Source organism: Mya arenaria, chromosome 4 (assembly GCF_026914265.1).
Source record: "Mya arenaria isolate MELC-2E11 chromosome 4, ASM2691426v1".
Classification (NCBI taxonomy): Eukaryota; Metazoa; Mollusca; class Bivalvia; order Myida; family Myidae; genus Mya; species Mya arenaria.
In genome coordinates, this window is record NC_069125.1 from 48,721,515 (window position 1) to 48,748,804 (window position 27,290).

At 33.0% G+C, this 27,290-nt stretch overlaps 1 protein-coding gene across 2 annotated transcripts; it reads right to left on the minus strand.

Annotated features, from left to right (window-relative positions):
- Positions 1-3,248: 3,248 nt before the first annotated feature.
- LOC128232988 (cardioacceleratory peptide receptor-like) lies at positions 3,249-26,232 on the minus strand. 2 transcript variants are annotated; one of them, XM_052946823.1, is made up of 7 exons: positions 26,089-26,232; positions 10,155-10,296; positions 5,792-5,932; positions 5,166-5,317; positions 4,819-4,966; positions 4,541-4,630; positions 3,249-3,910 (listed from the first exon to the last, which is right to left on the minus strand). In XM_052946823.1, the coding sequence occupies exons 1-7, from the start codon at positions 26,119-26,121 to the stop codon at positions 3,681-3,683; spliced, it is 936 nt and encodes a 311-aa protein (XP_052802783.1). In that variant the 5' UTR covers positions 26,122-26,232; the 3' UTR covers positions 3,249-3,680. The 2 variants fall into 2 exon arrangements, with proteins under 2 accessions (XP_052802783.1, XP_052802782.1); XM_052946822.1 differs by having other exon boundaries at positions 5,792-5,995.
- Between the last annotated feature and the right edge of the window lie 1,058 nt (positions 26,233-27,290).

Consider the following 27,290-nt stretch of genomic DNA (forward strand, 5'->3'; position numbering starts at 1 on the left):
ATGTTTTAAAAAAATGCAAGTGTCTGTATACATATATATTTATTCCATAGAAATCCTTTGATCCAAGTGAATGGGACCCTCCAGGGACCATTCAATATTACAAATAGTTAAAGCAAATTTAGGGTTTTGCTTAAATATGCAAATAGTACCGTCAGAAATAGATTGTTGTTGTTGACGTTCTTTATGGTGAACTCCCTACCAACGTTAAATGTCTAGAACCGAATTTTAGTTGAATATGTTTATAAACTTATTATTGTGTTGTGTGTGAGGCCTCAACAAGATATTTCTGGAAATGAGCTGGGCAAAATTCGTTAATTTGAGTTATAAAGATGAAAACAGCTCTTATCATGCTCCATCATTAGCGGTTTTATTAGTTTTTTGAAAGTATAAAAACAAACAACAGTCTAAATTTTAAAGTTGGCATGATGCGAATAGAAAATTTTAAAATCTTAATATGGAAATAGCAAATAAATTTTCTAGAGCAAAAAAGTATCAAATGAATATACAAAATGAAATGATACAATTTAATAAAAAAAACGCATGCCATTTATGCACATGTCAAGCATTTGTCTAGCTTAAAAGCAGAGTGATTATCTTTAAATTTCTTAGTGTTCATATGATAGAAATATGTGTACTCAAATTTTATTAATAATAAGTACAATACAATAGGCAATGACAACATATTTAGTTGACTCCGTTTTTAATATACACATTACTTATGAAACATATGACAATGTCATTTTAATTGCCCCTGTTTGTAAAAATTCATGATTTATTTAACAATATGTTTTCACTTACATAATTATTCTACTTGGCCATGGTATGTGATCAGCTGATTTAAAAAAATAATTCTTGTAACATTTAAGTGTACCGTGTACCCTTAATCAGTCTTAACTCACAGTTTGCTGTCCTGTACATTATAATTTTTGATCTGTAGTAGTTCAAACGATTTTTGTAGTTTTTGAGAGCAGTTAATATTGCATAAAAGTTGAAATCATTTGAATTTACCATGTGACAAACAAAAATATATTACATTACAGTTTTTCCGTGCATAATTTTCGACATGATTACCATAAAACGATATAAAAATGCAATTTGTCATTATGATGGCATAATATAAAGCTTTTGGACAAGTCTTGTGTATATGAGCGCTGTAAAACATATATATATATATTAATGATTATATGGCATTAAAAGCAAGGGAAAATAGTGTTACATAAACAACATTTGATATGTTACAAGTAACCTTTTAAAGCCCGGCTTGTCAGAAACCAGCAATATATCATTTTAACTCGAGAAACCTAGTATCCACATGGGTATAGTGTAGGTGATTGAATTCCTGGTTTTCATGAGAAGACGTGACAAGACGTGATGAATAGGGGCGTTTAAAGAAGGTTTGAGGATGATCTTTATGTCACACATAATAACTTGTACGTTCAACTGAAACCTCACATTTATTTTATAGATCTTACGCCAGCCGAACCTTTTATCCTTTGTCTTAACGGGAAAGTACGTTTTCAGTTGGTTGGTCTATACCTACTGGCCAAGATGTGGTATTCAGAAAAGTGAGCATTTTGAATATCAAAATGATCCAGCTTAAATGTCATGGACCAATGTGTATTTTTGTGTGTTTCAAATTTCTATATCATAAGATCTAACGAACATCAACGATGTATTGTGCGTTCTATCGGCAGTTTTGAATACGTTGTTAATATTTGGTGTATTCAACTTTTAATACACAGTGGTAGTTGCTGATATTGTCAGACCGGTGGTCTGGCCAAGATAAGATTTGTTACCTGTGGGAATAGGTTGACCCAATCGTTGGAGCAGCCATGTCTTCGCTTATAACTGTCTCTGATAATGTCAGCAAACTATAAGGCTTAGATAATTCGAGAAAACAAAAACGTGTTAAGAGTTTCAGATAATGTCTGAAACCAAGTTGGCGCTACCTTTATAATTTACGTTCAATTTTGTAGCAAGATTGTTATTGCGATAAATGCATTTCTATCATCCTGAGGGGTCAACAATGTCAAAAACGTTAAGAGAAGTCATTTGATTTACGAACAGTCGAAAGTCGTTGGCTCGATATCTCATGACTCGATATCTTCGTTTGCTCGAACCAGATTAAAAGGACCGATTTTTTTTTACTCTTTGTTCATATAAAATTCAATCGGATGGCTCGATATCTTGATGGTCGATATTTCTCCACGCTCGATGTCATTTTTGCGGTCCCAAGTTAGAATTTCACACTTTGTTTTGTTTGCTTGGGTCTATGTCATTTTCGCGGGTTCAGGTAAGATTTTCACACCTTGATTTGTTTGCTTCGCTTCATTTAGTACTTATCGCTAATCGATTAAAATTGCTTGATTGGTATTATAATTATTATCAAATTTAAATGGTTTAATTAGTTGAGCAAACATGCCATCACTTCAAGTTCTCTTTCTAATTGTTATCGTTATCCATGTATACATTTTAATGCATTTTAATAAGGCTATATTCGCATAAAATAATGAATTATGCTTACTCAATGGATGAATTTTTACAATTTGAAAGGCTGAGCAATTGAGAGAAGGACCCGGTAAATATCTAGGTCGGCAACCTCAAAGGTTTCTGCCTTATGAACTAAAGGCACAAAGAGAACACTTACTGCTTAATATGATCTGGAGAAGTATGTGGCCATAATGGTTGTTGAGAGTGGACGAAAATTTAAAAACCAAAATGCAGAAGACTTCAGCATTTCGCAGAAAACTCTTTCAACTTGGTTGGAAAACAAAGATCAAATTAAAGCTAGATTCCTTGCCAGTAACATAGAGCCCAAACGTAAGCTAGCTCTTCTCTTGCGGTGATAGCGAAGCAATTAACAAATGAGGTAAACAATACTTTTTGAAACGAATAAAAAATCACATTCTGTAAGCAATCCCGCTTGGCTCGATATTCTCGAAGCTCGAAGTATTTTGGCCGGTCCCTAGAATATCGAGCCAACGAGTTTCGACTGTATATGATTGAACATTGATATTATGGTGTCAAAAGCTCTTGCTATAGTAATGAAGGTTAAAGGGAAAGGTGTCCGCCTCTCACTGAACATGTCGTTGTTACAGCCCACTGGGGTGACTTTCTAATTTCTTGTCGAATTGACGTATACACTGCTTTAAAAATAAAACTTACTCGTGTATATTTACATCAGCTTTAGTTATCTTCACTTTCGAGCTATAATAAACTAACACTCATTTTTGTGTAGCATTGTATTCTCTACTCAAATACACACACGGATAAAACAAAAGTAAAATATAATTCACTTTCAATATGCAAAATAGACAAAAACACTGTAACATTATATTAAATATTCTCTGAATAATACTGCTGTATTTCAAACTAACTTTTTTACTTTTTAAAACAATGTAATTGAATAAGAAGATATTCGAACAATTTCTTACACATGAACGTGTATAGGCAGGCGATCTGTAGATGAACGTAATACATATATGCATGATGTACTACAACACTTTTACTGATGAATCACTTTATAGTGTGTAGGTAAGTTAGCTTATAAACGGAATACCTCTCACACACTAGCTCGGTAAAAGTATGCTCCACTATGTTTTGTTCTAATGGAAATACACATTTGCGTCACTAAAACGCTTAAAGGGCGTCAATTTGCGACGCCATATCTCCAAAAGTAGTCAGGATATCGTCAGATGAGTGCCAATGTTGTCTTTATCATGCGCGTGAGCATTTTTCTTACGACAAGTGAAAAGTTTCGTATTGAACATGATGAAGATGAGGGGGTTACAAAGACTGTTCAGCGGATATAGCCTCTCTAACATTCGTTTGGTCGTACTTTCTAGGAAATTTAATCGATGGACATCAAAAAGGTAGATCAATGTCGCCGGCATCCAACAGACGAAGAATGCTGAAATGAAATAATAAAAGTAAATAAGCCCTTTACTTTGCTAATATTCTTAGCTTCTCCTTTTTCTATATTTTCGTTAAGCTTATGGAAAAATAAAGGCTCTTAATTCATGTAGTTCAGTGATCAAACAGATCAGTGGCGATTATGGTACATTTATATGCTCTCCGAAAAACATCGCCGGACAGTATTGTCCCCGCTTTGTCTGTGAATCCGTTCGTCCGTCCGTCTCTCCGTTTATCATTCCGTCAATCCTTCCAACTATTCGTGTCCGAGCTTTCTTCAGCAACGACGGGCTTTTATAAATGGCACTTTACAAACAATAAGAGTTACGCATATCATTAGCATATTTCGACTCGGTGATTTTTCACAAGGTTGTGGCCCTTTTAATGTATATACAGAGTGATTTAGGTCATTTTTTCCGCGCTATTTCTAAGCAACCAAAGACTTGGATTCTTTGAAACCTTATTGGATACTTTATTTACAAGAAGAGATGCACATGATAACATAACATTTCGGTTCGAGGATTTTCCTAGCAGTTATGTTCCTTTTATTTGTGTATAATGTCGGGGAGCATATATTGTTTCCAACGATATCCTTGTTTAATATTTAGTTAAATTAAAATATACTCACCAAAGCAAACGATGAATGTCATTTTTATAGATCTCACTTTGGCTTTTGGAAGCAACCCTAACATATTTGGTCGAGCACGCTCTAAAATCCCTGTAAACATTTAATATATTTGCTAACTTTGTACACTCTTAAGTTGTATTACAAAACAAATGCATGACTCTTTCAATGAATTTATTTTTTAGTACAACTATTACTGAAATATGACTATGGTTTATACTGAAAACTACTTTCATAAAGAAGCATACAACATGAAATTATTAATTTATACAAATAAAAACCTTGTGCTTGAGACTTGTCCTTCACTTCTGTTAGCCTCTGTCCATCCTTCCAGTGTTGCCAGACGACAAGTGAGATGCCAATATAGCAGACGGAAATAGCAAAAAGGGGCAAAAGAAAAATCCCAGTTAGTGTGCTCCAAACAAACGCCTGCATATGGAATTGAAAAGTATGCTACATCCTAAGATTACTTTATCATGATGTCACATTTAATAGTCTGTATTCACCTTTTTGAGATACGGTACGTTGAACATGTACAGAATAATAAATTTCGACAAACAAACCAAAAGAAAGACACATGCAGAATTATACGGGCTATTACATCAACCAAAATGGAAATATATCCTACCTGCCATTGACCGTCTGTTTTTAACTTAACCTTGCATGAGATTTGCGGGTACGTTAAACTATATTCTGTCCCAAAGAAAGGTATTAACCATGAAGGTAAGGCTAATCCAAGAACCCAGCAACCGATGATGATTGTTTGGTATGGCATGTAACCTGCAATGGTAATGGGATGCTAACTTAAATAAATGAGAAAAGCAAATCATCATGTTGCACATGAAATGATTTTAGCTAGAGATTTTTATGAAATGCAAGAGTCAAATGCTACAGATGTTACCAGAAATGGTGCCAAACAGATACAAATGAAAACAATATATAAGCTATGGGATAAACGAAGTTTCCGTAAATGTAAATATATATTGACAGTAATCCCCTTATACCACAAACAACCAGATATATTGGAACTGATTTCACTTGTTGTGAATCTTCGCTAACAAGTCAAACCTGGCGGCAGACATTCTTCTTAAAGAGTTAAATATCCGTCGTTTTATTTGGAGAAGAAAATATCTCCAATCTCAACCACACATATAGGACAAGTAAATGTCATTATACTGGTATTTTTTCAATTCTATAAAGATTTTATGTTGTTTCTACAGACGATGTTAATTAAAATATATGTAATAATTATACCGCCAGTAATCTTTCTTAACGGACACTTCACAGCAAGGAAGCGGTCAACACTCATTCCAATGAGCAGATTGTTGGAGACGATAAGAATAACATAGCAGGCGTATCTGTGCATACGACACGTGACGTCGCCGGCCAGCCACTCTGCGTGCAAAATGCCGATATTTAATGCATCGCCGGTAACAGCAATCAATCCAACAAGTAAGTCTTAAACGAAAATAAAATACAAATTTTCAAATTAAACAACAACAACAAATACAACAACAACAGATACTTGTTATCAATTCCACTGTTTGTGCACACTGGTTCATTAAAACTATGCATTTATTGGGGAAATCAAGATAATATATGCAAATAAAAAGTATTATAAAAGTTCGACTGTGTTGGAACGTTAAGTAATTTAGTAGTCTGTGGCCATAAGACCGGCATGTGCACGTGTATCAAAATACATTTATATTCACATGCTACCTTGAGCGATTGAGTGTCATTTGTCTATATAAATAAGTACTGATATAATAACTCGTTGTTAAAATGTATAAACATTCAATTTGAAACATAATTATAGTGCAGTCGATGATTTCTCGGAACAATGTTGCTCACATTTGAAAACAACAACAGGTGTGAACAATTAGAACATTCTCTTGGATTGTATTACAAATGCTGCAGTACATAAAAAGTGCATTATGTGATTTTGTGTAAACTCTCTATGTTCAACATAAATCAGCATAAAATGGCAATAGCTTAACCATTCCATACATGGCTATATTAATCATTTACATAAAACAAAATTAACTGGAAATGGCATTGGGTTTTTAAGAAATACATGTATAAAGAACGTGAAGGATCTAAACTTTAAAGCGCATGGCATATGTGCACTGCAATAAATCATATCACAAAACGTTACTTGCATATATAACCTCATGAAAAACTAACTACATAAAATTGATGACTAAAGTTTTATAACAATCCAAGTATTGAAAGAACTGAAGGGACTGGTTGAAACAATGACAGTGTACTTTGCCATGTTACATTGAGATGCGGATTTAAATTATGTCCTGTGTGGAGAATAAAATCTTGTTTTCTAGAAATGCCTCAATAATCTGTATCCCAAAAGCTATATGCTATGGGCACGCCTCTCTCAGATAGCGTGTTAATGTAGTCGTTCTAGTTACTGCAGAGGGATGTTCCTTATGCATAACAGCGTTACATTATAATGAACAGTTTAATAGCTCTACTTATTATGTTGTGTTTTTGTAAAATGAGAATCAAAGCTTTTCATACCGAAAACACATTCAATATACAGACCAGGAAGAACAACCATCAATGTATTTTTGACCAGTGCATGGTAAGTGTTGAAGGTTAACCTTCCATGGCTATGGAAACCTCCAAAGTGAATTAAATATTAAAAGCATGGATGTCGTGGGATTAAACTCTTTTCTCAGCGACAAAGTCTGGCGGGTGTCCAAATGAAGTAAGATTTAACCTTTACATCAATTGCAATACTAAAGTAAAGATTAACTAAGCTATGATTGTTTATCAAACATTACTTACTCAACAGGTGCTCATGTGTAGACAATATTTATTTATGAGTTCTGCGCACAGGCAAAAATCATAAAACTGAAAGTACTGCTTGAAAGTGATTTGTCTTATTGGTATTACATTTGGCTTTCGTTTTTGCAAGTATTTTAATTATACCATGGGGCCATTTTAATACTGTTTCGAATCCTTATTAATACTTCTTTATAAATATTAAATACATTGATATATGAAACGTTCAAATTTTGGCAAATACTGTCGAAAACAAAAGTCAAAATGCTATATTAAATATCACCTTTATGAATAGTTTTTAATGTTTTTTTAAGTCACATTTGATAGCAATGCATATGATTTTCTTAAATGGAGGTCTCCCTTTGCGCATTCATATTCTATTCATCTGTATGCTTTTCCACATACTCAAAAGCTTATTGCATATACCACATTCTAACTAGTAAAAGAATATTCGAATAGTATCTAATAATAGTGAAATAGTGCAGTAATATAAGTTTGTTCTGATGAAATAGGTTGATTTAGTCAGAATAACCATTCACGACCAATATGGCTTGAACTATTTAAATAAAGTTTACTTCTCTTCACAAATCTGCATATTTGAACAACTAAGAGAAACGAAATCAATGAATTGAGTAGTTTTGTACTCAAATATCCTTTGTTTACATTCAAAGTGTCTGGTTTATTGGATTCAAAAAAAGAGAATGTGTGACATTTACGTACGTTGGACGGTCTGGTCTGCAGCAACTCGAAACAAAACAGAATGTAGAGCTTGAAGTGTCGAAAGATGCAACTTTTTACCAAGAGAAAATGTGGACGTTTCGTTTCCATCATATTTATATATTTTGGCATTTTCAAATAAAGATAACACGTTTTTCAATAATCAGAATTGACAATGAAACTTTTTGTTAGCCTTGAAATTATACCTGTAATATCACAAAAAAAACATGGCATCAAGTACGTGCATTCATATAAACGTACAAATGCCCTTTTAAATGCTGGATTTTTTTTATCTTATACGTGCTAGGAAATATGAAAGATGCTTTCATCTTGCAAGATAAATGCTAGTGTAAAGTTAATAGATGAAATCCAATTATGACTGAGGATGTTTTTTACCACAGCGCATTAATTATTGTAGCATTGTACGACCGGGTACAACCATCACCTGTAACCGAATGAATCATTCCATAGCAGCAGTGCTAGTTTTCAAAGAGGTAAGATAAAGTCATTTGAAGATGGCTTTTGAAAAATTTGTCTTTATTAAGTCTTATTATGAAGGAATCATTGTACCAAATAAACAAAAAAAAAACACACAATGAAAATAGAATAAAACAATACAAAATATATAAATGCTGTTTAATAAAATAAAAACGAAATAAATCGAAACATATAAGAACAGTCTTTTATTCATGAGGCAGCTTCGGCAGCCGAAAACGGTAATCAAAATCGATACAGGAGTATGCGTGCGTGTGTTATTGACCGTCGAAACAGTGAATGTGGAAGATGAAATGCCGCACTAAATGCCGACTACGCAATATGTGCGTTAGATTCAATATAAAACTGTTCAGTATAATTAGTTCAATAAGCAAATTTAATGGTTATCTGTAACCTCCTGAAAACTCAATCGAGAGCCTCAATACAGCTGATAGGTAAAACATACTTTCGTTCCGTATTGTCTACATATTTAAAGTTTAGTTCCACTTTACCTTAAATGACACAGTTTACCAAATTGTGTGATGTCTTTGCTTCAATGTTTTTGATTATTCATGCAAAAAAACAGAAATATTGCTTTCAAAACCTGGGTGTTGATGTAATCTATAAAAGTATACACATTAATATACTGTGTAACAATAAAACGGTACGAACGTTTATTAAACTCATTAATAACAATGTACTGCTAGCACAACTTTCAGTTTAATAGCATGCGTATACTTAAAACATTGTTTATAGCAACTGGCTCAACGGTGAAATTTAATTTATTTCCATTGTCGTTTATGTACGACATTTACTTTGACTAAATGGACAAAAATCAATCGCATATTTTTACAAAGATCTCTGTAAGAGGAACTAATGACTTGTGGTGCTATATAAAAATTGCCTTTGAGAAATATCAACAACTTGCTGAGACTCTTTTAAAAGCGAATGTAGTTATTAAATAAAGCAGTTTTGTTTATATATGAATAACGTCTCTAATGTTGAACTGAGTGAACATTTTCCTATTCGTATCTTCTCATTTGATATTAACTTTTTGCCAAAATGCTCACTGTGTTCTACAATGAGTGCCTATCTATTTTAAATATACTGTCTTTTTTGCTTTTAACAAATATATTTATATTGAAACACAAAATAAGTGCATGGCACACGTTACCGTGGTAAATGTTGTGTAGAATATTATTTGGTACGAACATTGTTAAGGTTATCAATGGTTGTATCGTCATCTTTATATTTCAAAATTGTTTCTGCTCTTGAAGTTTAATTCATACCATTGTGAACTGCAGTATGTCTAACAAGATTTTCCACAATTGTTTAAGTAGTACTTTTTTCATTTAAAATTAAAGAGTGCAGTATTCAATGCTTACATTTCAAAGTTAACAACGGTGCCGTTAATCATGCTGTTAACTTTAACAAAGGTTTGACGATCGGCCCTATGTTTAACCTAAAACACAGTTCACAAACTAAGGTCAAGCCACCATACTACATTTAAGGTCAACGCCACCATACTACATTTTGTTGTTTTTATATTGTGTTTGTGATTTATGACAACATTTAAAAGGTGAACAACAGGTTTAAAATTTAAAAGACATTTTTTGTTAAGTATTACCTGCAATGGCTAGATGACGTATGAAAAAGTGTAAGCGATTATTTCCCTTCTGCCGACTGAGGGTAAATATGACCAAGCCGTTGAGCCCAACTATGATCACAGCCATTGAGAAGCACGTTACAGCTATCGCCTTGTCTATCACCTGCAATGTATAAATAGTTGTTCAACGCACTTACCAGCAGCGATTTGTATAAAAGTGGTTAATTATTTGGTTGGTCAAAGTTTCCCGAAAAAATATTGATTGGTCGATAAGTATCCAAAAATGACAAGTACCCAATAAAATCGTATAATTGTACAAATTAACAGTGTTAAAACATGTGGAAAACTTCACCAAGGTTATTAAATCGGGTTTATATGACAGTGATATGACAGTGGAATATTTGCAAAGTAATATATTTCCTGTTTCCTTTAACCTCAAAGAGACGCAATTGAAAAAAATATGTCGCTAAATCATGGTGGAATAAAAATTAGAGTTTAACATAAAAATCACACTTTAAATAATGAGCAAATTTGTTCGCAGAGAAACGCGAGGCAAATGTCATGATGTACACAGCGGAAAATGTTTTCCATTAGGGTGGCGTTCCCATACATAGCGAGTCTAGACGATTTGTAAGCAATTCAAAGAAATCAGAAGTTATTGGTCACCATATTGTGTAACAATAAATTGACATCCTTTTTTACAGGTTAAGTACAAGAATGTCTGGGGAATTCCACATGGAAAAAGGCACGTTTTATTGTGTAATTTATTGCGAACAGTATGTCATACAACGACGATTAAAACGTTAATCTCAATACATTTGTATATCAAACAACTAGGTGAAACACGTGGTGTAAAGATTAAGAAAAATCAAAGCCAACAGGCTGTAGTTGAGACCATAGATATTATTATAATTGTTTGATCAAAGTTAACTAAAATGATATACATTTTTAAAGCAAGTTCTTGGAAAGCATACTGTTATGTTATAATGTCAGTGTTATCATATGAACCAGCAACAAGTGTCTTGGCTCATTGCATTGGACGTAAATTTGCCATGAAAGTCAACTCAGTTTCACCTGGTGTGCAGGTTTATGACAAAAATGATGTTATGTCAGACCACTTAGCCTTAAACATTTGGCTCTCAACAAGGTTAAGGTTAAAAGTTCAGCAACAGTTGTTTCCTTTGTTATGCATTTTGTATTAAATGTGCATAGAATGTGTTTGCTCAGCATTTTTATTACAAAGTGTTTCCATAACGAATGCATTTTTCATTCTATTATCGTAATCAAAATGTGTTGTGTAGTGTAGTGCTCATTCTATAAAGATTCCTGTATTACTTTGATCTTTTTTAATCGCACGGATAATCAATAAACTCTATTACCTTTTTTATCTGAATCAGTTTAATGAAGATTTAGGTTCTTTACGACGTAAAATTAATAATATAAATACCTCTGTAAGTATACCTATGCAAAAACTGCATGATGCCAACAAAACTGCATGGTGTTAACAGAACAAAAACAAGAATTCATAAGGTAATTATAGGAGATATCGCTGGTCGCATTGTTACTATCGTATGCAAATATATTGAGCAAAGGTGTCCGGTTTCGCAAAGTATTAGATTTCAAGGTTGCAATTATTTGCATAGGAAACCACGCTACCGGGGACAGATGGAAGAGGTGATAATGTAGAGCAATGTACTATATAAACACCATTATAGTAAAGTGGTTTTGCTTCGGTAAAGGTCTAACTTGTATAATTTTGATTGACTAATAATAAAAAAAACAATATAATTCCTACCACTGTGTTCTGTCAATACTCATAATAGGTGTTCAATAGGGATTATATGTAAAGCGAGCCTCTGCATAAGGTCTGAATAATATTTTCAGTCTTTATCCAAAGGTTGTAATAAAAAATGAAGAAGCACCATGTATTTGAACATATCTTTACCTTGTATGTAGGTTTGCTGAAATATTTCGAATTAATGATTTAGCTCTTTCGGTTCTAATCTTTCGAAGAATTGCAATAATCAACAATTGGGCAAACGATAATTTGGGTGCCGTTCTCGCTCAAATTGCATTTTTCAATATTTTCTCATCCAATAATGGTGAAATGACCTTTTTCATTTCCAACATTTTCTTTGTAGCAATAGAGCCGTCGTGGAAATATTCTTTTTATGATCACCGAATGCTAAATCTGACTCACTTTACGTGTACCCACTCTATATGCAATGACTGAAAATGACATGCGGTAGCTGATTACATCCATGCGTAACGAGCTTTGCTGAAATAGAATAGTTTGATTGGATCTTTAAAACGTTTGCGAATGTAGACCACAATTTATTGACGAACATTAGATAATTTCCACTTGAATAAAAAAATCAGAATTGGTTAAATGCCGCTAGAAAAAAGTAATGAAAATGTTTTGATTAAGTAATGGGTCCAGAACCAGTGATAAATTTACACTATGACATTGCGTTTTTTGTTTTAATACGGCGATGTTAATATGATTAAAACGAGTCTTGTATTTTTCCGATTTCATAGATAAAATAAATGTGTGTTTTGTTTTATGACTTTCACTGTTTTTTTTTTTCATTAGAGAAAACACATGCGAAACACTACTTTACGCTAATGTAATCGTGTTGATTACTGTTTGTGCACTACGTCTTTCAAGTATGTGTATATTGTACAAGCTTAGAATGTATGTTATCAAGGGGAAACTTATCCATGACGTCAGCGAGCCTACAAGAAAAAGTTTTAAGCGAATTTCGAAAACGACTTAAAAACCCAACTGCAACTATAACACCCACATGTTACTACTCGCCCCCAAAAAGCGTATAATTTTTAAAAGCTCATTTTGAAATACGGAATAGTTCTGAAAGTTACCTTTCATATACTCTAGTATAGCTATCGAAAGCTTATTAATTTTACAAGGCTCGTCGAGGAAGAAACATTTATAGCAGAAATTAGAACATGGCAAACTGGTTAAGCTACACAAAGTATAGAAAACTTAAAACCAAGGCAACAATAGAAGCTTTAGGTGTTTATTAAGAATGGTGTAGTGAAGGACCCAAATCTAATGACTTCTGGCCAATAAATAAACCTCTTCTCTCACAGAAACCTTCATATGAACCGAATAATTCTAAGAGACAACATAGAAAATTTGGTTTCCGATCATAATCTGGTAGCAAATAAAATAAACGCATTTTATATCAATATAGCCGAAAATATTGGAATTACTGGAATAAAGCTAAACACTTTTGTCATGATAAAATGCATGAAAATTTCCAAATGTCATCTGATTTTCATTTCATACAGATACCCGAAAAAAGGTATGGAAGATATATTGAAAAAATCCAAAAAGCAAATGGAATAGATCTGATTCCTCCCAAAATCATCATTGCTTGCCAAGATACTTTAAAAGTTTCCATCCGAAAGATGGCCAATCAAATCATAAGCCAAGAATCATTTCCAAACAGTTTTAAAAAATGACCGCTTTACATGGAATAACAATAGACCAGTCAGTATTTTACAATCAATATCCAAATAATATGAACTGCTCATAAGTAAGCAACTGATTAGTCATTTTGATAACTTTTTTTAATCTTTCCTTGCAGCTTTCTGAACGACATATGGATGTCAAACTGACATGCTAGTTGAAGACCTGAAAAAAAGCCCTTGATGGGAACAAATGTGTAGCTATCTTATAAACAGCAAACAACGGGTCAAACTTGATTAAATTACCAGTGTGTTCTGGAGACTCCAACCTGAATGGCGTACTGCATTGGTCAGTATTAGACCCTTTAGTCTATAACATCTTTCTTAATGACATCTTCTACTTAATCAATAGGGCAGCCTTGTATAAATATACAGATAAAAATACTCTTTCTGTGTGTAATAAAACTCCTGATGTTGTTAGACAACTTTGAAAAAGAAAGTAACATATTTTATAAACTTGTTTACTTCCAATTCAATACAGGCAAACCCGACATATTTCAAGCACTTTCAGTTGGCTCAAAGTCTGTTAAAGAAATTAAATCATTCAATACAATTAATCATAGTATTGTTTGTGAAGAGCAAGTTAAACTTTAAGGCGTTGAGGTAGATATTATATTTATTATTATTTATATGTTGATGCCTAAATTTATAAAATGTGCAACAAGCAGCTAAGCAACTCAATATCCTTCAATTACTTATAAGCGAAATTTTGACTATCAATACTAAGCTAAGTATATATAAATCTTTTTTCAGATCCAACTTCAACTACTGTCTTGTTATTGAGCATTTTTGTAGCAAGACCAACACAGAAATAGTAGAACATTAAAATACCCAGCTATTAAAACTTACAAATGTCTGTACGGAATCTTACCAGAATATGTTGAAAACTTTTCTAGTTTCTGCCAGAATCAGCTACACCTTTTAGTAATTTAATTGCACGACACATTAGGTACCTCCTCTTAGCAATACTTTCCAAAACAAATTCTAGCAAGCTAAATTAATTATATTTTTACTACCTACGCATCACTGTACCATGCTTTAATAACCATGTACATAGTCAGAAAATAGTTGATTTAGCTGATGTTATGATTTCAATATACCCGACTTTAAGATTCCCGTAACTTTTCAAAAGAATTAAAACATAATCAGCGTCCTATAATAAACTTATTGATAGCTTTCGAAATGTTGCGATGTTTAATATTTGATTTTTTGTCCTAAATCATTTAAAGCCCATCTTCGTAAACAAAGACTTTTACGATTTACCAAGTAAACTGGCGTAATTAATGCACTTGAAAGTGCAGCTTTATTAGTAAGACTGAATTCAGACTGAATTCAGCATAATGCTATGAAACATTTTTGGAAACGCACCGATTATGATTTTAATTAAAGGTTGTGTCGATAGATGGTAGCATTCGTGAGGAAACGCCGAAGGATAAATAAGCATACTGTAGAATACGCAGGAATGGTAATCTACCTCTGTACCATTCAAATTGTAAACGAAAGACCGCCATGTTGGATGTACAACGTTATTATTTTTACTATTTATCCGTTATCATTTATTTCATATGACTACGTCGTACCAAAAATGGCATACGACAAACTTGTGCTTAGAGTACAAAATGAATTTAAAATATCACTATATTTTGATGAGTTTACCAACAAAATTCCTTTTTTACAAAAACAGAGTGAGGAACTGCCAAATGCGCTACACTTTACTCTGTTAAATTCGTAGCCATTTCACGCATTTTAGAATTTTTCATGCAAACGTAACACTTGTCCAGATGAGTTTGTACACAAAGATTTGATAAAGTGTGGATCAGGTTCATTTCTATATTTCTGCATCAAGTTGCTTCTATAAACGGAGAAATAGTTATCTCAACTTTTCACATCCAAGATGGCGACTTTTTGTTTACAATTTGAATGTAACGGTGCTGGTCGATTACCTTCCCTGATATTTTGTGCTAATAAAATGTCCATTAATTCAATTAAACTTTTTTAAAACAACAAAATACTTTATAAGACTAAGGGACATCCACCCATGAACAACTATATTGCAAAAAAATCTCTAAACCAGGTTTTTAAGCAATGCACAATTGTTACTGATGATCAATCATGGACTCATGCAATTTGTTTCGTATCATCTCCTGAAAGTAACAATTTATTCATTTCAATATATTCCTGTGTGGACATAAGTCACCAATTATTCAATTAATGCGAGTGACAGGTTGACAGCGGGGGTAAGAGCTGTACAAGTGTTAATGACCTTTAATATCCATAGATACAACATAACATCATTTTGACTAACGTTATGTTTTCATAGACATAATTAGTATTATATTATGAGTTTAACATGCAACATCATTCATAAAGGCTTTATTGCCACAAATAATAATGAAAAACAAGTTTAATGAGTACATTGATCACTATGCAATGGAAGAAACGGTATAACACCAATCGTTAAGTAAATGTGAGACCACCACTACAAAAAGCATTTAATGGCATATATGCTCAAACTGTTGGCGGTGTTTAGCCGTATCCTCCATGCAGTGTTAAGAAGCTTGAAAAGGGTATATTCACTTTCATCATAAGATGATGTGTACAGATAAGAGGTACTAATTTAAGGCATGGTTGAGTATCAAAGATAAATGTTATCTTTAAAGTTACACAAACCAATCATAGAAAAGAAAGTTGGTCAGCTTCCTAATCGGTGAAATGAAAGCCGACCATATTATATGCGCGTCACAGGGTTATACATTATGCACGATCCCCGATAATGGCCCGGAAGTCATCCACTCCGATGATATTCCGATGACATGTTCATGCTTTACATTTCTACCATCTCAGATAAGTAGATCCAATAATTTAACCATACTAGAAATTCTTATCTTGCCCACGGACGAAGATAAAATGCCCGTATGGAACTCCTTTTTAATGATCATCACAGTGTAATTACCTTCCTTGTTAAAGACTGTCGTCTGTAGCATAATGGAAACTTTGTCTTGTGGCAATATTAAGAATGCTAATTAATTATTTCTCGCTTCAAATGTCACCATAAAACAGTGTTCACGCACCTTTCAAGAAATAATGCATCACTCTCCTTAGAACCATTTAAAGACCGATTTGACTATTAACATAATCTGAATCACTGCGCGCCTATCCATGACAACCACGAATTATCGCATATCCATACGCATTTATTTTCACTACGCGCTAAAGAGTTCCAGCAAAAAATACATTTTTACTTAAAAAAAAAATGCTGAGGAGGGAGAAAAAGCATCTACCATAGCCGCTCTTATAAGATAGGTTCATCCCAACCCTCGCGTATGGTGTTTTGCGGAAACGAGGTTTACCGAGTTTCCGCAAAACACCCTACGCTCGGTTCGGAAGGAACCTATCTTACACTCTCGGTCATGGAAGATACTTACAGTCTACTTTTCGTAAGTCACGACACGGCACTCCAGTGTATCAACTTACACGGTCTGTCAACGCTCTTAAATATTCAACTCATGTTTCTATGTAATATTAACCCGGAGACAAGAGCATATAAGGGATCATATAATCGTTATTATTGTCAAGCACTTTTTACTAATTTTACCCAACATTAAAACGAAACGTAAATTCAAAATAGTGTTGTGAAATTCTTTAAATTTTCAAATCAAACTTAACAAACTGTGCGCAGTATGGTTTCTACACTAGAAATAAAAGAATTTTAGCCATGATGTCCTGCTAGGGTTTCGCTTATATCAGACATATTACAAATTCAACTTTAAAGATAAACAATCCAATTGCTTCGTAATATATAATTTTCAGCAAAGTAAAAAGACGCTAAAATGGAGATAAATTATAAAAAGACATAGTCTTTTTAATGGGAAAATGAATTTGACAACCGCAAAAACTAGCGTATATACCCTATGCCACATAATTGTGAAATAAAAGGTAAATTATGTCTGAAAACAAAAGATGATTTAGACGGTAATAGATTGAATTCGTGTTTTATCAATATGAACATAACAACGCATACAAAGGGAAAAATAATCGGCAGCAGGATTCGAAGAGGGTACCATTGTGCCCGATCGACCTCAGCTTTTGCGGCTTTGGGGACATATACTTAATTTGTTTTTTATATATATATAAAAACATAAAAACAAAAATTCAACTACGTCGGAATTTGTTAACTATAAAGTTTAAATGTTATTTAGTCTTCGAAACATTAACTTTTTCAACAAGTGTCACAATCAGCTAGCTTGGTTATAAGATGTGTTCAACAAGCCTTTATAATTTAAGTATGTTATTAAGATTTTTTCGCCTATGAAATGACCACGGTCGAGTGTGGCCCCTTAAAGGGATTCTACCATGGCTATGAAAGTTGTAACTTTTGAAGAAAACAATTTCTAGACCTGAACGTATGTAATGTTTGTTTCATGCTGAGTCTCTGTTGCTTCAACCGTAAAGTTGTAAATCGTAAGTAGTAAACAATTAAGTTTTTAAAAATAACGAAAATATATGTTATGCCAAATCAAGTTTATGAAGTTGTCGACATTGGTGTGAGAAGTTACGCGATTGCGACTAGAAAAAAGAGTAGGCTTCACATACAAAACTATTATCATCACTATTACGTGAAAAGAAATGCAGTTGCTAATTAGTTTTGGATCAATGCTGATGAGATTTGCTAGAGTATTTGAATAGTTTGGCAAAGATTAGCAGTATTTTGAAATAAAACAGCTAAACATATTAAGTGATTGAAGGTCGATCCACAGTCGTATGTATTTTGTTGCCAATCAACGAGAACAAATTACAGAACGTCTAACAAAAGCATTGACATACGAAATATTGAAATACGTGTTAGCCATTATTTCTTACAACATTCACAATAACCTGAATATAGATACCCGAAATGTATTTCTTGCATGTTTAATTACCGACCACGCATTAGTTTTGCATTCAATCTTTGGTATATCAGTGCTTGGTTTCATAAAGAGGGATATTACTAAGAATAACAACACTTCTATAACAATGCCATCAGGATATACCGAATTATTTCTGCTATAAGTAAACCAATGAAACAAGGAACTGTTCTGTTGTTGTACTTGTTCATTTACCTGAGAACGTTGTGAGTATTGAGACAAACATGAAGCGACTTTGTTACGACTATGTGTATTCAGAACATGTGGGATTATTGGCCCATTATAACACGGTTATTGTAGACAAAAAAAGAAAGCAGCGGAAGAAAGTAAGGTAAAATAGTAATGTTAACGATCTAAGAAGCAGGCTCAAACTTCTAGTTAAACGGTTAATGCAATTTGTAGAATCTGTACTTCTACGGGATTTCATAACATTAATGTCCTTAAATGACTGCATCGTGCCTTTGAAGAGTTGGAACTGTTACTCCGTTGCAGGTTGTGTATGTATCTGGTCATTGAGTACTTGCGTTATCAGTTTAATTGTTAGTTTTACTTTATTCTTCATTGTTTTCAAGGTAATTCTGGATTCGATAAGGCCAATTGTTTTGTTTTGAAGTATTGATAATTGTTTCACATTGTAAGGTTATGTGCATACAACTTAGAATAGTCTCCCAGTGAACTCGTGTTCCAGATAACTCGTGTACACGGACACTTCCAAGGCGGAAATGCCACACTTTAATAAAAGAATTATTTTGTTTGTGGTTTCTTTGTTGTGTTTAAATGCTCGTGTTTTGTTCCATTACCTTGTGCATAAATCAGAGTGTTTACTTGCATGTTTAAATTCTTCTTGTTTTTTTCTATCATAATCAGGCCATTCTAAATTGTTTTCACGTCGGGCTTAATTCTAACATTTCTGAATTTTCTCACAAGGCAAAACAAATGCCGAGAAAAGGTCTAATTTGCTTAATTCAATGTTTGAATATGTTATAAATTATAAATTTTTAAATCTTCAATATAGCTCTGAACTTGAATTTTATAATTATAATTTTATTATCATAATATGTTTTATAACTACCGACTCTGAGCTATAGTTTAATTTGCCTTTGTTGCTGTGTTTTAAGAGCTTGTAGAAACGCAAACCGTAGAATAAATTTGGCATTGCCTTATTGCATGTTGCTGCATCGTTGTAGATTTATAATAATTCGTTCTCAAATAAGTGCGAGTGTTTGTGCTCATTATGAAAATTGTTCTACCCTACTTTGATCTTTGTTATCGTCTCGTAAAGTTAAGATCCTTAATTTTGTAAGTACTTATCTTTATAAGACTCCCTTTCTCTTATTGCAACATAATTACTTCTGTTCAGTATGAAATAAAATATGTTGCGGTTTTTACCTGAAATGAATAGATGTTGCAAACACTGCAAGCTTTCTCAGAATAAAAGCTTATGTCATTGTTTGCGCCCATAGTCATTCTGTTTTTCTACTTTGATCTAAATTTATACCTACTTATTACCTAAATCAAATGGGTGCTTATAACGACGAAAGTCTAATAATGGTAAAAACATTTTAAAGCAATTGGGTGGCAGCATTTTCAAAATAGTTTATTTTTAAATTCCATATGATTCTATGTTAAACATGCCGTTTCTATTGGTTAAATTGCCAATTTATAAGCAGTTAACACTGACATTTAAGCGAAAGTGTTTGTCTTATTATATTGTTATGTAAGCGTTATATTTCTAGAATATTAAATAGCTTTGCATATAGATTACAACCCTCGTCCGCAAGAAAAATAAAACAAAAGTCAACATCTAATTTTGCATTATCATAACACAATACAAATGAAACTTATTTTTGCATTGAACAAAGAAGAAACATTATCAAAAAAAAACAAGACATGTCGAAATGACAGCCAATGAAACGGATAATGTGTTTGTTCAGAACAAAATCCGTAGTTTATAAAAACATTTCGATTTTTTATAAATGTTTATCAACCTCGGTGACGGATAGAGTATATTGGGCGTCATTCTTCACAATGCTTCGTTTTGATATCTCTACATCAAAAACAATTTTATTTAAAGCTTCACTTTTACCCCCAAATAAGATTTATTTCAATTAATACAAGTATTTTAATATACCACAAAGGATGAATAAATGTCAACAGCAATGGTTCTTATGAGGGATACCGAGATTAATTTGAAAACAATGTGCGGAAAACACGGTATTTCTACCTGATGGGGCGTTGGTAGAGTACAGTAAATCTTTCAGCACTCACCAACCTTTTAATGTTTGTGCGTGTTCAGCTATTAAGTACACGGTTACAATCTTGTTATCAGTAATTACTTTTTTCTATAAATGCATTATTTAGTAAGAAGTTAGGTTTATCACTCAAAGTTAATGTTTGTTATACATGTGTATGTATTTTTTGTAATAAGAGTGTCACTTAAAATCTAGAATTATATCTTTATAATAGTCTGTTTTATTTATATAAAACTTGTTAAGGTACGACACTTATTATTATGAAACATACATGTTTGGTTGGCGTTGTTCACCTCTTCAAAGTACTATAAACCTAGATATGTATTCTGAGAGTTAGTTCAAGGGAATGAAACTATTAACAATAAACAGGTCATAAATCCCTCTTGACGCGAGTGTTGCCTGGTCATGTCATAATGCAAGCAACATACAATTAATGACATAATAACAATAGGGATGTGGCATTTCCATGTAATACCAGTCATAAATATTTTCCATCAAATCACAGATTTGGCTATGGCAATTGTCTATACACGGAACCGGGAATTAAATGAGTACAATCATATGAAAGGAATCAACGTTATATTATAGAATTGTGACAACTACCAAACGGCCATAAAACATCAAGTGTGAGGTTAAGAGCTCATAAACCGGTTTAAGCCACCGAGTGATTTATTTTACAATTCACAATGTGACAATTATAACAACATACATTCCGCCATGACACTGGAATCATATAAAAAGAACTTGAAAAGAGTAAATCAACCGCTTTATAATGCTGTTTGTAAATGGCACTTATATCGGAAGATGAAAGACATTCCGACAAACCAACAAGGACGTACGAGACAACTTACATAGTTCATGTCAATCTATATTTACTGTATTACATGTATTACTATAAAATATAAAGGAAACACAAGCAAAGATTGTTTTCTATACATCGGGGCATATTTAGTACAGGCTAGTAGACGTAAAAGCAAAAAGCTTAAATATGAAGGATTAAATTTATTCATTTCCTTAGTTTCACTTCTATTTAAAAAACAAAAAAAAACAACAACAATCATACATAACAATCATATGACTTTGGAATATTTCTATTGTACGACTAAGATATTCAATGAACAAGCCTTTGTCGGAAATGCATACAGCACATCAAAACCAATTTGTCTATCAGTTTAAGAAAACGTTGACAAGAATTACATTAGATAGTTCTACCACCATTTCGTATCTCGTCTGCAAATATACGCGAAGGTGTCAGATTTTGCGAAACATAATTTATCAATGATGACATGCTTGTTTAGGAAACACGTTACTCCGGACCGCAAGAAAAAATGTACAGAAAGCTAAACGTACAGTGTTACTCTTTGAAGGGATATAGCGACAATACATCCAGAAGGCGTTGACTTATGTATTTCTCATCCAGTGTATGCTAGACCGTGTATGCTCTGAACAGTGTTCCTCTCATCCAATGTCTGTTAGGCCTTGAATAATGTGCTTCTCATCCAGTGTATGTTAGTCCGTGTATACTCTGAACAGTGTGTCCCTAATCCAATGCCTGTTAGGCTTTGAATTATGTGCTTCTCATCCAATGTATGTTAGGCCGTGTATACTCTGAACAGTGTGTCCCTAATCCAGTGTCGGTTAGACCTTGAGTTATGTGCCTCTCATCCAGTGTATGTTAGGCCGTGTATGCTCTGAACAGTGTTCCCCTAATCCAATGTCTGTTAGGCCTTGAATTATGTGTCTTTCATCCAGTGTATGTTAGGCCGTGTATACTCTGAACAGTGTGTCCCTAATCCAATGTCTGTTAGACCTTGAATTATGTGCCTCCCATTTAATGTCTGTCAGGCCTTGAACCTTATGCTTCTCGTTCATAATTAGTGTGCGTGTCGTTTTGTCCAGTATCTAATTAGGCCTTGATTCATGTTCCTCTTGTTCTTGAATCATGTTTGTCTCGTCAAGTGTCTAATAGGCTTTGAACCATGTGACCGTCTGAGTTTTTTTTCTTTCTTTTGAGTTGGCAAGGTTAGAAACCCTATACCACTGGGTGAGTTGCTTAAAGATATACAGACAGCAGCATGCATATGCCAACAATAATTGTCTCTGTGCAATAAATATTCGACATGTATTAAGCACTCTATTTCCGAACGTGAGCGAACTTCTTTGATTGGTATTTTTAAAAAAAGAAGTTTCATAGCTATTCTCGTGAATGACGTCATTAATGAATATAGTACAACGCATGTGACTCAAACGTACAGAGTGATATTAAATTATTCATAAAGGAAAACATTAGTGAGCTTATTAGTGAGATTTAAGAGTTAAATATACTCATAATCATGTATATAACTATTGAACAGATACTTACAATTACCAACTACAAAGGACATTAAACAGTTTTGAGCATCATTTTGTAATGTGTTGAGATTTTTCAAACGATTCTTCCGTTGTGGTTCTTATACGTTTTTTCCACATAGGATTATAGGATGGAATATGTGTTGTGTTAAATGCAAAAGTTCTGAGAAATAGAAATCAAAATGTTATCGACTAGAAATTCATCAGAACTAGATTTTCATCCCTCTAATGGTGGTGCCAATGACAATGTTGTATTTTACTCCCGCAACTCTCATTCACTTCTAAAGGAGTTTTCATCTTACACAATAAATTTCCTCTCTGCGTTTGTATCAATATCCCACTTTCTTCCGAGAAGATAGACCTGAATGTAAATGACTTCTTTCCGCTTGAATTGAAATGTTTACACTTGTTTGTGCCCGTAGGCAGTTTGTGGTACTGTTTATGCGCTCCCGTGTCTTTAACAGTTTCTGTTTAGATAAGTATGTTCATATGCTTGTGTATTTCGGCGAGGCGGATATAATGGTGTGGAGAAGATATTTTAGTTATAACATATTTGTTTTGATATCAACATTTATAACATCAATAATATTTGAGTTATAAATACGCTGTAAGGTTTCAAGGTGCAGCTAACAAAATCAGCTAAAAATATGTAAATAGAGAATGGATTTACATTTAAGTCAATGTTACAGTAAATAAATACAGTTATAACACTATCATTTAGTACATGCAAGATACAATTAGCCATGTTTGACAGATTATCTTAACACATTTGCTAACATCAATCATTTTTGTTACATCATTCTCGCTGAAACATTATTAAAGACGGAGAATATGAACGATAATTCTATTAACATAAATTATATTAACGGTCATTAGACTACATCGACAACTGCAATGCACATTTTGGTAGTAAACAAAATAGAAGAACGAAAAGATTCAGAAGAGAACTGCTCTCGGAAAAACGAAGTATTAAACCTTTGTTTTATGTTGTCAGTGACTGTGTTGGTTTGTTTATGCTATCAATAGTAAATTATCAGGATTGTTGTTTATTGAAATAGAAATTGTTTTCATAATATCACAAGAGCGTTTCTGCCTCACTTGCAAATTTACCTGAATACAATAGTTTACGAGATGAACGAGAACACTGACCTGTTGAGAATATGCTCATGACTTTTTGAACCTTCAAGAAAAGTTCATGAATATTCATTTTAATCCATCAAATGTTCATGACTGCAATTCTTGAAATATTAATGAACGACAGATTGGTAAAAGTGCATTTTTTGCAACAATCCATGAACTTGGGGAACATCTTTTAAACGGATATTTTCCACCCGCAATAATGTTCTACTGTTACCTATTTATAGAGTCAACTATTATATTTAATTGTTGTGAAAGATATACATAAGTCTCAAGGCGTTATTGAATTACATAAATTTTAAGAGATTATATTTCTGGTACAGTATTTACTTATTTTAAACATATAAGTTCTGTACACTAGAATACTTACTGATCTCCCATTATTTAATTGATAGCATGAACCAATATTTCTTGTTTGTGTGTTTCAGTCTATAAAACTATTCAAGTAAATGTTATGTATATGTCAGGCTGACCTCAGTAACCTATTCATGTCTAAACCCCGCGACCAAATACTTCATTAATATACTTGTTATTCATATACTGCATATCTCATTTTAACAAGAAACAAAAATAAAAATTGAAAACGGACACATGCTAGAAATGATATATCAACTGACTCATGTAGCAAGATTAAACAAAATGAGTATGTGATGAAGCAAAACTACAAAGCAACATAATGGTTATGACGTTATTGTCACATTTACATTCATATTTTTTCGCCAAATCTTTATCAAATTCCCAATTCCGTAAGAGGTGTTACATTTCTCATGAAATCAAGTCACATCCGAACACAAAACACGACAGAATATCAAAATATAACTATCAATTTAATTATATAACACAATTTAACTAAGGTCCATCTCATCTATTCTTGCTCCTTTTACTTTTTTTAAGGAAACGAGTTACTTAAAATCATTGATGAACATTCAATAACGATAGGTGCTGCTAATTAGCACTTTACTTAACTATTTAGATATGACATTTTTATTTTAGCCGCAGTTAACAATGACAGAAATATCAACTACTTCGAAAATTGCCCCTCGACACGATTTGTTTGAAAAAGATGGACCTACTTTAGCGGGAAGTGTTTTGTGTACCGGAATAAATACTATGTTCATGATTGATATTTCTCATTTAATTTAATGATTCTTGATCAAGGAGAGTCGTCGTGTAATCATTTAGAACATAAAAATCTTTATCTTTATTAAGGATTGTTGGGATAAGAGTGAGGTTTGTGCACATAAACTGGTTTAAACCCCCAGTAAATTTCCATTTTACTGACCGTTCCAAGGCGGTACCTAACAATTCTTGATAAACATACCTATTTTTTTATTATATATATATAGTATGTATGCACTGTGCTGTTTGTGGAGTTTTGTGCTAATCTTCAATGTTTCTTGTGATTTTATGTTATATGTCTTTAACGTTTAGCCAGTGCCACTAAACCGGGTTAATGTTTAAACGTTTTGCTACTGAGCTTGCTTCTGTAGCTTTTTGCATAAATAATGACATTTTATTGATAATGTACATCAATTTGATGTATTTTGACTTATTAAATGCTCATGTTTGTTACTCAACGCGATAAAAGAAATCCTTCAACCAATGTCGATCATCCCAATCCATGATAGAAAGTAAATAAAGCATCGTATTTTCTTGAGCCTTGATAAAGTGAAAATGTTCATTGAAATGCATAATTTATTGTGTAAAAGGAAAATGTGATCCACAAAACTGTAAAACCAAGTATAAGTGACCATGCTAGTAACAGACGGAATTTACTGCAACTTGGCATCCACAATAGTGACGATTTATTTCTGTACTTACCAGATCCTTTTCATTGACTGACGAATTACTCATCTTGAATTATTTTGTATATATATATCCTTTAATCGGAATATTATTGAAACTTTCTTAATGGTTAATGTATACATGTATTTCCTAACAAACATCAAAGTTAACACCACCACTTGCAACCACCGTTTATGATCACTGCCACTGCTTGTTTCAGATGGGGGAGCCTGCAGACAAAACCAATAAAGATACACGGTTTTGTAGGAGGAGTAAACAATAGAGCTATTATTATTTCATCCGCAAGCCAAACAGTTCGGTCTGTGAGCACCTACATAGGTAAAAAGGTATTTAACATACTGAAGCTGTTATATAGTAATGACACTAAATTTAATTTACAGCATTGTCGCTTTTATTGAAACGCTATATTTGTATAAACACGACCATTGACTAAAATATTAAGTCTATTTTAAGTTAATTATATTATCTTGACTACCGGTTTTGTAGTGAACTTTCAAGAGAGGTGTAAATATAAATGTATCAAAGTACATTTAATTGGCATTTAAATTTTAAATTTACTTTAAATTATTAAAATATTGTAATCCGAATGCGTTATGCTGTAAATGAAGAATGGTTAAGATATTCAAGCTTAACAGATTTGATTTATTATTTATACTTTGTATCTTTACTTGTAACATAAGACCTCGTTTGCATTTATCTTTTTTTTTCAACGAAATAAAATACAACTATAATCAACAACATAAATAGCAGCATAGCTACAAAGCATTATTGGTCTACACTAATTGAAATATTACCATTCCCAATAACATAAAGGTATGCGGAATAATCTGTTCCACAGAAAACTAACTATGTACTATGATGAATGATAAGACATTCACTGATTTAAGACATTGAGATACGTCGATCCAAATCCACCGATGACGGGTCAGACATTTTCCGGAATCCACGTTTAATTATACGTACACATTCAAGATGTTCCAGTTGGCAAGCCTGTTTTGAAACCAAAAACTTAGTCTGCTCTATGGTGGTCTAATAGGTGTGTTCTTTACAGTCATTAAAATTACTATTATGACGCATGTTTAAATTTTAAAAACACAGTATCAGCTTTACACCAAAATGTGAACACCGTGCAGAGATAATGACTTTTCAACTTCTAATTGATGGGTTCACACAAGCAAAATAAAACTAATCTCACTAAGCCCATGTGGCAAAATGAT